General features: G+C 43.8%; 1 protein-coding gene across 1 annotated transcript in view; it reads right to left on the bottom strand.

Annotated features, from left to right (window-relative positions):
* Positions 1-7,250: 7,250 nt before the first annotated feature.
* The window catches only part of LOC143281615 (tetratricopeptide repeat protein 8-like), a 94,842-nt gene continuing 89,592 nt past the window's right edge, over positions 7,251-12,500 (bottom strand). Inside the window, exon 11 of the mRNA XM_076586863.1 lies at positions 7,251-8,594. Coding sequence (XP_076442978.1) covers positions 8,478-8,594 — 117 coding nt within the window. The 3' untranslated portion in view covers positions 7,251-8,477. The remainder of the gene's footprint in view (positions 8,595-12,500) is intronic.

The following is a 12,500-nucleotide window of genomic DNA, read 5'->3' as shown; positions in this document are numbered from 1 at the left end:
GAGCTAACATGCTAACAAACATCATCACACAGTTCAGCATCAGCTCACTCACTCTCACGATTCGATGAATATAGTGATACTCTCTCTCTCTCGCTGTCTGTCTCTCTTTCGCTGTCTGTCTCTCTGCTGACATCACTGATCATTCCCCGCAGCTCTTCGCGAGTGGCGCATCCTACGTCTCTCCATCAACTTGTCGATCGATGGCCGGATTGCAAGCGGTTCTCTCCGCTCCGATGCACACCGTTGATAATCCCTGATTTGACATTGTCAGCCACAACGACACAGTAGGACAAAAAGGCGCCTCTCTCTCTCTCTCTCTCTCTCTAAGTCTGCCTGTTTGTGTTTAACAACCTTGTTTGTCTTTCCGCCAGTCTGTTGCTTCGTTTTTCTTTCTTTCTTTCAGTGGTGTTGTTTCTGTGTATCTGGGGTTGTTGTTTTTTTCTTCCTTCTCGTCTGTCTCTGTCTCTATCTCTGTACAAATGAAACATCTTGTCTCGTCTTGTCTTTCTTTTCTTTGTCAGTGTTTTTCCTTCCCTCTTTCTCCGGCTCTCTCTTTTTCTTGTTAGTGTATTGTAGAAATTGAAGGAACACAATAACAATGGTAATTGTGAAAAATGACAAACATGGATCGTATCTCTCTCTCTCTCTGTCTCTCTCTCTCTCTCTCTCCCTGTGGGGCTCTGTCTCTGTTTCTCTGTTGGCGTGTCTTTGCCCATCAGAGAGAGAGAGAGAGAGAGAGAGAGAGAGCTTCTGTCTCCATAACGTATTTTCACCACGGCAGTGACTTGGGTCAGGTCACAGCTGTGGCACTGATGAAAGTCAGTGAACACCTTTACTTCGACGTTGATCTGTGCCATGGACACGTGGTGTTGTATGGCCTGGGCAACGTGTGACATCATCTGTGTGTGTGTGTGTGTGTGTGTGTGTGTGTGTGTGTGTTTCCTTTACATTGATGTCAAGATAGCATGTATGGATAAGTCGACACGCGGCTTTGATGCACTGAAACTGAAACCGAAATTGTCGCGATATGGGGAACTGAGGGAGTGGTGGGTGTGGAGTATGTGGAGAACGGATAGAGGGAACAAGAGAGAGATATATGGAGAGAGAGAGAGAGAGAGAGAGAGAGAGAGTGAGACTGACACTTTAATATTGACCGTATGGTCATTGTGACATGGGTGAATGCGTCAACAATTTATCTTATACAAAACAATATATATATATAGATATATAGACTGAGAGAGAGAGAGAGAGAGGGGGGGGGGTAGGGGGGGAGGGAAGGAGGGCAATAAACTGTGTCAGCGTTGATGTTTCACAAACTTCTAAGACGACTCGGATCTGATTCATCATCAGTCGTAATGTTGTTTTGTTTTTTTTTTATACGTTCGACAAAAGATTGACCCGAGGCAAGACTGTGAGTGTATTGATCGGTGTGTATTGATCTTTGTGGAGCACATAATTTTTGTCCATGAAAGTTTCCTCGCTGATTTCACTGTCATCGCGGATTATGAAGGAAAATAATTTCGCTAAAACAGACAAAATGAAAGTGTGGTATTGGAAGCACGTGTGCCGATCGATATAAAGCCTGCATGGCCTGAGCATTTTGGTGAAATGACAAAATAATGAAATGAAAATATAATACAGAAGTGCAACCCACGAAACAAAATCAAACTCAACTCTCTCTCTCTCTCCCTACACACACACACACACACACACACACACACACACAACACACACTTTCACCTACACACATACATTCGCGCACACACAAAAAAAGACATATCCTTTCTCTTTTTCTCCGCCCCCCCCCCCTCCACCCCCCCTCCTCTCTCTCTCTCCACACATACACGCACACAGAGACAGAGAATTTCACCTACACACTTACATTCACGCACACAAAACAGACATGTCCTCTCTCTTTTTCTCCCTCTCTCTCCCTCTATCTCTCTCTCTCTCCACACAGAACTTTAAAAAAAAAAACAAAAAAAAACAAACAAAAGAAACACAAATGAATACAAGTGGCTGTCAAGTCATTGTGCCGCCATGGAAAGGTAGAGTCATAAGCACCTGCAATTTTCCTCTGTCGTTATGATGAAGGGAAAACCCACAGGCTGTCGTCACCACGTGGCTGACGATGACGTGGCACGCGAGAAACTGACAGCCATTTTAGACATGGCTTTGAAGTGCTCCGGGAAAAGGGAAGGAAGGTCGGATGATTGGGGGAAGGGGAGGGGGGGAGGGGGTGTGAAGGGGGGGGGGGGGTGAGGGGGGAGAATTGGAAGATTGATTGGACGGATTCCCTGGCATAAACCATTGGATAAAATGTGTTTTGATTGCGCTCAGCTAATCAACTGAATGAGCTCATCCGATGTATTTAGAAAATATTTATAAAAGAAAGAGAAAAAAAAAAAAAGAAGAAGAAAAAAGCCATGGTCATGGTCACGGTCATGATGACACGCCCGCACGCTTCTCCCTTCCCATCTACCCCTCCTCACACACAGACAGCAAGCAAACCAACATGCCGACCGTATCTTCATCCAGAATCAACTTCCGGTCTCCATTGCTTTGGGGGGTTTGGGTTTTTTTTGTTGTTTTTTTAAGGACGAGGCAGAGACGTATTATACACACAATTTGTAACGTCATCGATACGCTGGTAGTCTAACACGATTTTAAACTGAAGACGATGGTCGAGAAAAAGAAGGAAGTAAAAGTACTAAAACAGTCAATTAAAGCTTCAGAAAAAACGAAGTTTGCCGGACTGGAAACAAAGGACAAAGGAACTGACATCTACCACCCCCCTCCACCCCCCAACGCCCCCCTGTTCCACCCCACCCCCTCCCCCTTTCCCCACCATTTTCCTACTGGAAGCGAAAAGAGGGTGTATCGATTTGCTTCAAACCTTCCAGACGTCGCGAGGTCTCCTAAATCTGCGTTGAATTGGCACTGAGAAATTGTGGACGTGCATTGTTGTCCGTGATAAACAGACAGAGAGACAGAGGTTTTGATCATTCAAAAGCGAAATACTTCAATTGATTTGTCTCGCGTGTAGAAAACTAAGCGCTAGCATTTCTAAACACGCTCTTTCCCTACAGAACAAGACTGTCTTTGGGAACATGTACATGACTGTCTAACATGGACATTGGAGAACGCTTTCCTATGAAGTCAGACTTATTCACAGCGCTTCACTACAAACTGAGAGGCATCATGACAAAGTAGGGACACAGTTGACTGGTTTACTGAAATATCGACATAAAGTTACCATTCGTGTTGCCTTCCACATACTTCGACAAATTTGCAATGAAAAAAAAAAAATGAAAAAAAAAAGAAAAAAGAAAGCTAAACGGATTTCTTAAATCGACAATCCTAACTGATTTTACATAGTCTGCGTTATAACGCTATCTCTTCCGGACATTCAAAGGTCTTCTTTAGATTGGAGAGAAAACTCAAGTGAAGTGCCGAGCATAACTGCATGTCTTGAGTTATGTGACCTCGACGGAATTACTGTAGACTTAATGAAGCTTATTCAGTTTTTTCTCCCACATCGCTGATTTATCGTGGAATTATGTCGCTTGTCTGATGGAACAATAATTTTTGCATTCTACATGACGGTGGAACAGTAGCCACGTATTATGAATGGTGGTCTTGAGCGGTGTGGTCCAACCATGAGCAAATGGAAAAATCCGATTTGCAATGGCGTCTACATAGAATCTGGCAGCAAACTCAAGACACTACGGACCTTTGTGCACTATATCCTCAGCCCATCGTCTTCAAGAATAAGCACTGGACTGTTTCGTCAATGTACGAGCAAAAGAAAAAAAACAAAAACAAAAAACATCTGCAGTTTTGTTGACAAGCAGGAAGTATTTTCAAACTGTCAAAAGCGATTTACGAGCCATGACAGCAATTAATGATAATGTCACATGATACCAAACCATCCATAACAACTGGCCTGCCAAGTGTGTGTGGGCGTTAACCTTCCTGTGGTGCCTGCTGTCATAGTAAAGCCGATAAGTGTATCAAGCACGCGATAACTCCGGTAAAAATAGAAGTCAATGCGCTCGTGCATTCGCCTCCACATACTGTTAGGTAAAAATCATATGGTACACCAAGGTCGGAAGTGTGAAGAAGATGGGCCGGTTGTAAAAACTGAACTGTGTTAAGATGTTTACGGCAAGTGGTGTTTGGTGAGGAGGGATGAATCCTTGAATTTGTTGAAAACGTGACTACAGTTAATCGGTTGACTTCTCCCAACCCTTAACTCTCAACAAGACTCGGGGGTTTTTGTACTTAAGGAAAAAAAGAAACGTTTGTGTGTAAAAGTCAAGATTTTATTTCATAATGGTAAATTGGATAAGCAACAATTGTTTTTTTTTGTTGATTTTTTATTTTATGTTTTACATCAAACCATCAATGAAAAAAAAATACAGGAGAGAATGAATGGTGGGGAGGGAGGGGGGGGAGAGAATATGTTAATAAAACGTATTTTTCTGAAATACTGTGCTTTTTTGATTTAAACATACTGATTTTTTCCCCTCAATTTCCTAAATTTGCTAAGCGATTTGTTGTTGTTGTTGTTGTTTGTGGTGGTGGTGTTGCCCCATCATCTGCCGGCACTGTTTTCAGTGGCGTTATTCCCACGCCGCTCATTCCGAATCTCAATATACATGGTCACACCTGGGTCCTTCTGCCGCAGTCCCAGCGTCGGCAGTCCACAGGGAACTATCGATATCTAGGTCGCCAGGAGGTTACACAGCAGAGGAGACCCCGCACTACTGCTGAGTTACTCTATGTGGTGGTGTTTAGTTTGTTTTGACCATAGTCAACAGCACACTCAGTACCAGAGACAAACGATGCGCAGTATAATTGGTCATCGTTCCCTAGTCGGATGAAAAATATGACACGTTTTATTTCCGCAAGACACCAGATTCCCGTAAGGCTGATGTGAAGTGATTTGAGGCGGGTTGTCCAGGAAAGACATTATGCAGTACGACTGTGCCCGTTACTGAATCGCCCCCTGAAGACAGTCAGTTGGCTCCTCTGGTGTGCGGCCTCATGGCGATCTAACATGATATGTCCCCGTGGACTGCCAGCGTTCTGTGACTGCGACGGAACGACCCCTGTACTGGGTGTGGCTGTGTATAGGGAATTCGGGATCAGCGGCGTCCAGACAGCGCCATAGTAGGAGCAACAGAAACGTGATCATACCGGGGAAAACAAACAACAACAACAACAAAACACACACACACACACACACACACACACACACAGAGGAGAACTGAAGGGGTGGGGGAGGGGAGAGATATCAATATATCATTTCCAGGGAGTAGCAGCAACAGAAACGTGATCCTACCAGGGAAGACAAACAAACAAACAAACCAACAACAACACACACACACACGCAATCACACACACACACACACATACACACACACAGGAGAAACGAAGGGGGACGGGGGAGATTATCATTATATCATCTCTTGAGAGGAGTAGCAACAGAAACGTGATCCTACTGGGAAAACAAACCACCACCCACACACACAGAGGAGAAATGAAGAGGGGGGTGGGGGGGTCGGTCATTATATCATCTCTAGTACTCTAGTATGGGGGAGTAGCAACAGAAACGTGATCCTACAGGGAAAACAAACCACCACACACAAACACACAACCCCCCCCCTCCTCCCCCCCACACACACACCTCTCCCCCACCTCCCAAAAAAAGACCACAAACAAACAAAAACAAAACAACAACAAAACACAGGCTGCTCATTGACAGCTTCTTCCTTTTCCCCAGCCGGTTACTTTCAGATGCAGGACGCCTGATCTCAATATCATCCAAGGGACGTTATGACCCCTAACAGTTAATTCGGACGGACACTTCATCTGAGAACGGCGCTGAGCTTGCTCAGATCCTATTTATCTTATCCGGCCTAGCTGTCGAACCAAGGCGTTCAGAAGCCCCGGAAACCTGATTTGGAGGCCTGGGTCCGCCTGGAAGAGTGACTTGTGACGGAGAATCTTCACAACCAAATGCTGTCGTGCGATACGGGATACCTCGTTATTCGTGTGATATTATTATTATTATTAGTAGTAGTAGTAGTAGTAGTAGTAGTAGTAGTATTTTTATGTATTTATCTTAAAAAAAATATTTATTATTTTTTTTATTTTGATTATTATTTTTTACAAATTATTATTATATATATATTTTTTTTAAAATAATTTTTTGTTGTTTTTATTTCATTTTATTGTTATTTATTTTTACTTTTATTTTATTTATTTATTTATTTACTTTTTTTTAAAACTTTATTTAATTTATTTTTTATTGTTATTCATTTTATATTTTATTTATTTATTTATTTCTCAAGGCCTAACTAAGCGCTTTGGGTTACGCTGCTGGTCAGGCATCTGCTTGGCAGATGCGGTGTAGCGTATATGGATTTGACCGAACGCAGTGACGCCTCCTTGAGCTACTGATACTGATACTGATCGTGTGATTGCAGGTAGTCCGAATAAACTGTAAAGCCCAGCTTATTTAGGTCTGTCACAAGGATTCCAAACAAACAGTAATAAACTTGTAACAGAACATTTACTGCTTTCCATCTCTCTTCAGTCCGCAGTTTAGCGTTTTCGTGCCCTTAAACGTCCCATATTCTCCAGTCAATGGGAAATCATTTACAGCTTAGTCTTTTGTGAAGGACTATGACTCTCAAACTAGGAGGCAAAATTGCACTGGCTCTTAGTGCTGCAGCCTTGTGGGGTAGTTGGCCTTTGGGAACCATCCCAACGCCGACTGTCCTAAAACCCTCTTGGCCGAGAGAGTGAGGATGTAACTTGGGCAAGACACTCTCCTCTATAATCAAATTCTAGCCCAAATAGTTGGAACAGCAGTTGCCTCCTCTGCTGTTCTGATGGTCATAGTCGGACACGACTGACTATCATATATATACAGGGACCAGATTGGCCAGGGTTTGCCAGTGTCTGTCCGCACAGGACTTGGGCTCACAACCCACAGCCACGTTCCTGAATTATCCCAACTCATGTTGGGCAGACTGATCAATGTCCAAGTACAATCAAAGGTGGAGTATAGTCGTTGTTCATTTATAAAATTTCTTATATCACTCTGAATGCAGTTTACCTAAAACGATCAGATGCTCATTAGCGAGCAAGCAAGCGCCCCCCCCCCCCCCCACACACACACACACACCGCCCTCCCACACACACTAATCAAAAATGCAACCGCACTTTTATTGCATATGTCCACTTTATTTTTAAAACTCAAAATGGAATGTTTCGTATCACATCAACACCAAAAACAAAATAAAAATGTAAATACGGTAAAATATACACAATTTTTCTTCCAGTAAGGAGGACGGACTTATTTTAAGAAGAAAAAAAAATCCAATTTATGAAACCCCATAACAACAGGAATGTATAGAACATATACGCACACACATACACACATTAAGAATGAAAGAGAGCGGGAGTGGGGTAAGGGAGGGGAAGAGAGAGAGAGAGAGAGAGAGAGAGAGAGAGAGAGATGATGGACTGCGAAAAACATGGATTTACCACACCCTCTCTTTACACACAAACATGCTTCAAGAATGTGTCCCAAAACACTGATTCCTTGCAGTACACATTCTAACACCGAAGCAGAAGTTCTTATGATTTAACCCACCTGGGCTGCTCCACGAAGGAGAATGCCATGCTTTTCTGAATGTATCTTGCACAAACCGTATTGCACGAGTACGGTTTAAAAAGCTAATACAGTTATCATATTCACTACTAACGTGCTTGAACATCTTATAAAGTTGTCTATACCTCTGCAAAGAATATATCATAATGTTAACTGTACACACACTGTCTTGGATGATAGAAACAAAAGTAAGCGCGCGGGAAATTGAACAGCACACACGCAGACACACACACATACACATTTCAAACAGTAACAATTTATGTGACCTAAAATTACACTGAAAGTACTCTGAATTCGATATGTAAAAGCCCACTTGTATGATCACAGCCAGAATGCCACAATGAAGAGGTTATTGGCATTTTCAAACTGCATTTCCGTTAAGTGTAAGCTATCAACTTATACAGAAGTTCATTTATCTTCCCTGAAAGAAAGTACACTGCAAGACATACCATTAAGTTGGGAACAAATATCCCCAAACCCACATTTTATTCCACATCAAATAAAACAACACGCCATCACAACCACTGCAAAATATCCCATCCGCACTATTTGAACTTAACAACTGAACAAGTGATAACATCAACGATACGAAATAACAGCAAAAGGAAAAAGAAAAACAGAAAATCGAGGAAGTAGAAAGAAAAGACTTGAAAGAAGTTTCCTTGGTTGAGAAAAGTAGGAGACAATGATAGTTTCTTTTGTCTTAACTCTTTTTTTCTGTGTTGCACTCTTGAAAATGTACATATAAGTATAAAAAGGGGGGAAATAAATAGATCAATTGTAGGGTGTTTTAGAGGAGCGAGAAGTGTTGACGAAGCTGTTTGAGCAGTTCCTGGGAGTCGCTGTGATTGGAGTACGCCTCCACCGCCCTCCTGGCTGACACGTAACTGCTCTGCAGGTCCCCCAGCTGCAAAACACACACACACACACACACACCTTCAGTAATAAACCAAAAAACACTTCGTGCATAATGCTGGACGGACATTATGGAATGTGTGTGTGAGTGTGTGTGTGTGGAGTGTGTGTGTGTGTGTGTGTTGTGTGTGTGTGTGTGTGTGTGAGGTAGAGAGAGAGAGAGAGAGAGAGAGAGAGAGAGAGAGAGAGAGAGAGTGCAAGAATGTAGGTATGTGGGTCACATTTCGTCAGGATTTATCAATGGACACACACAAAAACATTAACCGTCTCTTTCAGTTACTCACTCTCCATTCGGGGTAGCAGTTGTGGTTGAGAGGGGGTGGGGGAAAATAGGTCAGGTGTCTCTTTTTGTTCATACTTTGATTTCAAAAATGCGCCGACCAAAAAAAAACAGCAACAACAAAATTTTTTACAAAATATGTCCTCGCAACATCAAAGACGTTGACGTTAATGTTGAGACACAATTATGCACTCAACCACATTACTGCACGCGTGTTTGTACGAGTATGTGCATTCGCGTGCGTGTGTGATATGAACGTGTGTTGTATATTTGTAAATTTGCACAGAGGAGAGGAGAGCAGAGGAGAAGTGAGGAGAGGGGGAGAGAGAGAGAGAGAGAGAGAGAGAGAGAGAGAGAGAGAGAGAGAGAGAGAGAGAATGTAGGAATAAAGGAATCTTGAATCTGCCAACGGTGGGGACATTAGCACATCAGTCGACTTACTCGTCTACTGTTGCTTAAAGACACACACACATAGACAGAAGACAGACAAGAAAGACAGACAGGCAGACAGACAGAGACAGACAACCAAACAGAAACACAGACACACAGAGAAAGGCAAAGAGATGGATACAGACTGACAGACAAAGAAACACAAGACATACAACCAAACAGAGATGCAGAGTTATGCACTCGACCCCAGGTGTTTTCCGACTCAGTGGAAAAGCCTTGACGAGAGAAGCACTAGCAGACAGAAGCACGGCCACCCACAGGCTGTGCTAAACACAGAGCCCACTCCCAACCCCCCAAACCCCCTCCCCCAATGGACTGCTATTGCCCACAACATCATATATAATAGCCCTGGCTGCCACAACAAAACTGCCAGCAACTGGAAGCAACAGCGAGAACAGGCTTGTAGCAAAAAACAACAACGACAACAACAAAAAAAACAACAAAAACAACAGAACAAAAGAGATATGCTGGGGAAAAAAAAATAAAAACAACAATCCCAGACACTCTTCACACCACATAACCCCCCCCGTCCCCATTTCCGTCAACATGAACAAAAACAACACGACAGAGACAAACAGGTGTACAGACAGACACAGGCACCGCAGAGAGACAACACACCGCATCTGCTGAAGTTGCAAGAGGAAGATAACAGTGTGATCCAAACATTACGTGAACGGCAACTGTGGTCGTTGGTTTTGCATTTGTAACCCAAGTGTTATCAGGAAACCACATGCGCACACGTACACATACACGCACAAACGCACGCGCACACACCCACACACATACGTGCGCGCGCACGCGTACACACAACAGCACACCCACACCATAATCATCTGTGACATTACAAGAAGATATCAGTAATACCACGTGAACGGCATAGGTGGACGTTGGTTCCGCAGTGTAACCCAAGTGCTATCAGGAAAACAAATACGAACGCGCGCGCGCGCACACACACACACACACACACACACACACACACACCATGCCTGCTGATATCACAAGAATATGACGTGAACGGCAAAAGTGGCCGTTGGTTCCGCATTGTAACCGAAGCGCTACCAGGGAAAACAGCCGCGAACGACTGTGTGTGCATTACCTGCACCCGGATCCAGATAAAGAGTGCCATATCCGACTGGTTGATCAAATAATTCATATTCAACAAGTGGGGTGTGAGGAAGAGGGGGGAGGGGGTGGGGCGGGGGAGGGGGTGGAGGGGGGGAGAAGGATGGATATACGTGGGTGGGTAAATAGTTCTTTTCGTCATAAAAATAATGACTTAGCTAAAGGACCCGTTCCACTCCAAAACTGTTGGAGTTGGTGTAGCATTCTTCAAGTTTACGTCTTTCCGCTCCACATGATATTAGACGAAGGGAAGGGGGTGGGGGGGAAAGAGAGAAACAGTTGGGGGTAAGAGGGAGGAAGGGCGAAAGAAGTGTGACTGAGTGGGTGTATTTGTGCATGCGTCCGTGTGTGTGTGTGTGTGTGTGTGTGTGTGTGTGTGTGTGTGTGTGTGTGTGTGTGTGTGCCTGGATGTGCGATGGAGGAGGTACGCGCGTGCGTGTGCTGTGCGCGCGCGTGTGTGTACTGATGGGATTTGTTTCTTTCTTTGTGTGTGTCATGTGTGTGTACGTGTATGTGTGTGTGCGCACGCGCGCATGTGTGTGCGCGCGCGTGCGTGCGTGCGTGCGTGTGTGTGTGTGTGTGTGTGGGGGGGGAGGACAAAGGAGGATTGCACTGAGGAGGGAACGACCTAAAACTGACACTTCAATGGCGTATCAAGTGGAGGTTCACCCACCACACATAAAATGCAAAAGAAAAATAAAGCCTTCACAATCCCCGACGTCCTGCGAAACCGGCATCATTATATAAATGTTCATGCCCACAGGAACGGGTTTTCTAACGCCATCATCACACACACAAGCAATAATAGTGATGACCGTAGTTCCCCCACCCCCAACCTCCTCCCCCACTTCACTTGAGGATAATATGTACACAGGACTGTACTGTATGCCTCGTAGCTGGGGCGAAATGTCAACCTCACAGGGGGGAACAGATTACGTGTTGACTGATGGGGAGAAAATGACACCATTACTGGCTTCCACGGCGCTGGCTTGGATTGTTAGTCTGCCCTCATCAACTGTGTGATTAGTGCAGTGTGTCTCTATTCCCTCCGTCGTCAACATGATTTATTTCAGATTGAAAAACGCATGGCATTTTTGTGTCTGTCGTAAACAAATAACCTTTTTTTTTTCTTCTTCGTTTCACAACACAAAATGAAAAACAATACAACTGTCGCCCTAGCAGAAACACGATCAAGACAAAAAACACCAAACATACCATCATGAAAAACAGAACGCCAGTTCGAAAAATTAAGAAGTGGTAAAAGTTTATCAAACTTTTTATAATTTCCGTTTTCAAACCTCTGGATCATTCAGACTGATCATTCCACATTGGGCCAAAGCGTGCGCGTTCCCTAATCAAATGAATATTCACATTTCATGAGATTCGTGAGTTTCAAGAGTTCAAAAGGAGACTCCAACCCAGAAGGGATTTAAAGTGAACAAAACACAAACACAACAGGGCGATAACACAAATAATATAACATATAAAACACACAAGAAAAGTTCATCAGTCAACATCCTTAAACTTTCTTGTTGTCGATTTCACGATCATATATATATCTGGATTAGAAAAGTTAAAGTAAAATAAAACAAAATACGATAAAACACTGTTTACGGTACCAAAACGCCTGCTAAAAGTGCGTCTTTTCTCATCAACAGATTCTTTCAGTTTCCAGCTCCCCCCCCTCTCCACCCCCCTCCCCTCACGGCCCCCCCACCACCTCCTTTCTGGAGACCTCACTGTGATGTGCACTGTATTTGTTTGGATATCTGATGCCTGGTGTTGACATGATCGACATTTTTTCATCACGGGGTCTGAATTAACTAACAGTCCGTGTGCGTATACGCGCGTGTGTGTGTTGTGTGGTGTGGTGTGGTGTGGTGTGGTGTGTGTGTGTGTGTGTGTGTGTGTGTGTGTGTGTGAGAAAGAGAGAGAGAGAGAGAGGGAGAGAGAGAAAACCACTCGCCTCGCTCTTGCTCCCTAATTCTGCACAGTTCATACTGGATATCTGATTCCCCGTATTGATACGATCGACTGTTTTCCCAA

This window comes from Babylonia areolata, chromosome 4 (genome assembly GCF_041734735.1).
Source record: "Babylonia areolata isolate BAREFJ2019XMU chromosome 4, ASM4173473v1, whole genome shotgun sequence".
NCBI lineage: Eukaryota > Metazoa > Mollusca > Gastropoda > Neogastropoda > Buccinidae > Babylonia > Babylonia areolata.
This window is presented reverse-complemented; position numbering and strand designations above follow the sequence as displayed.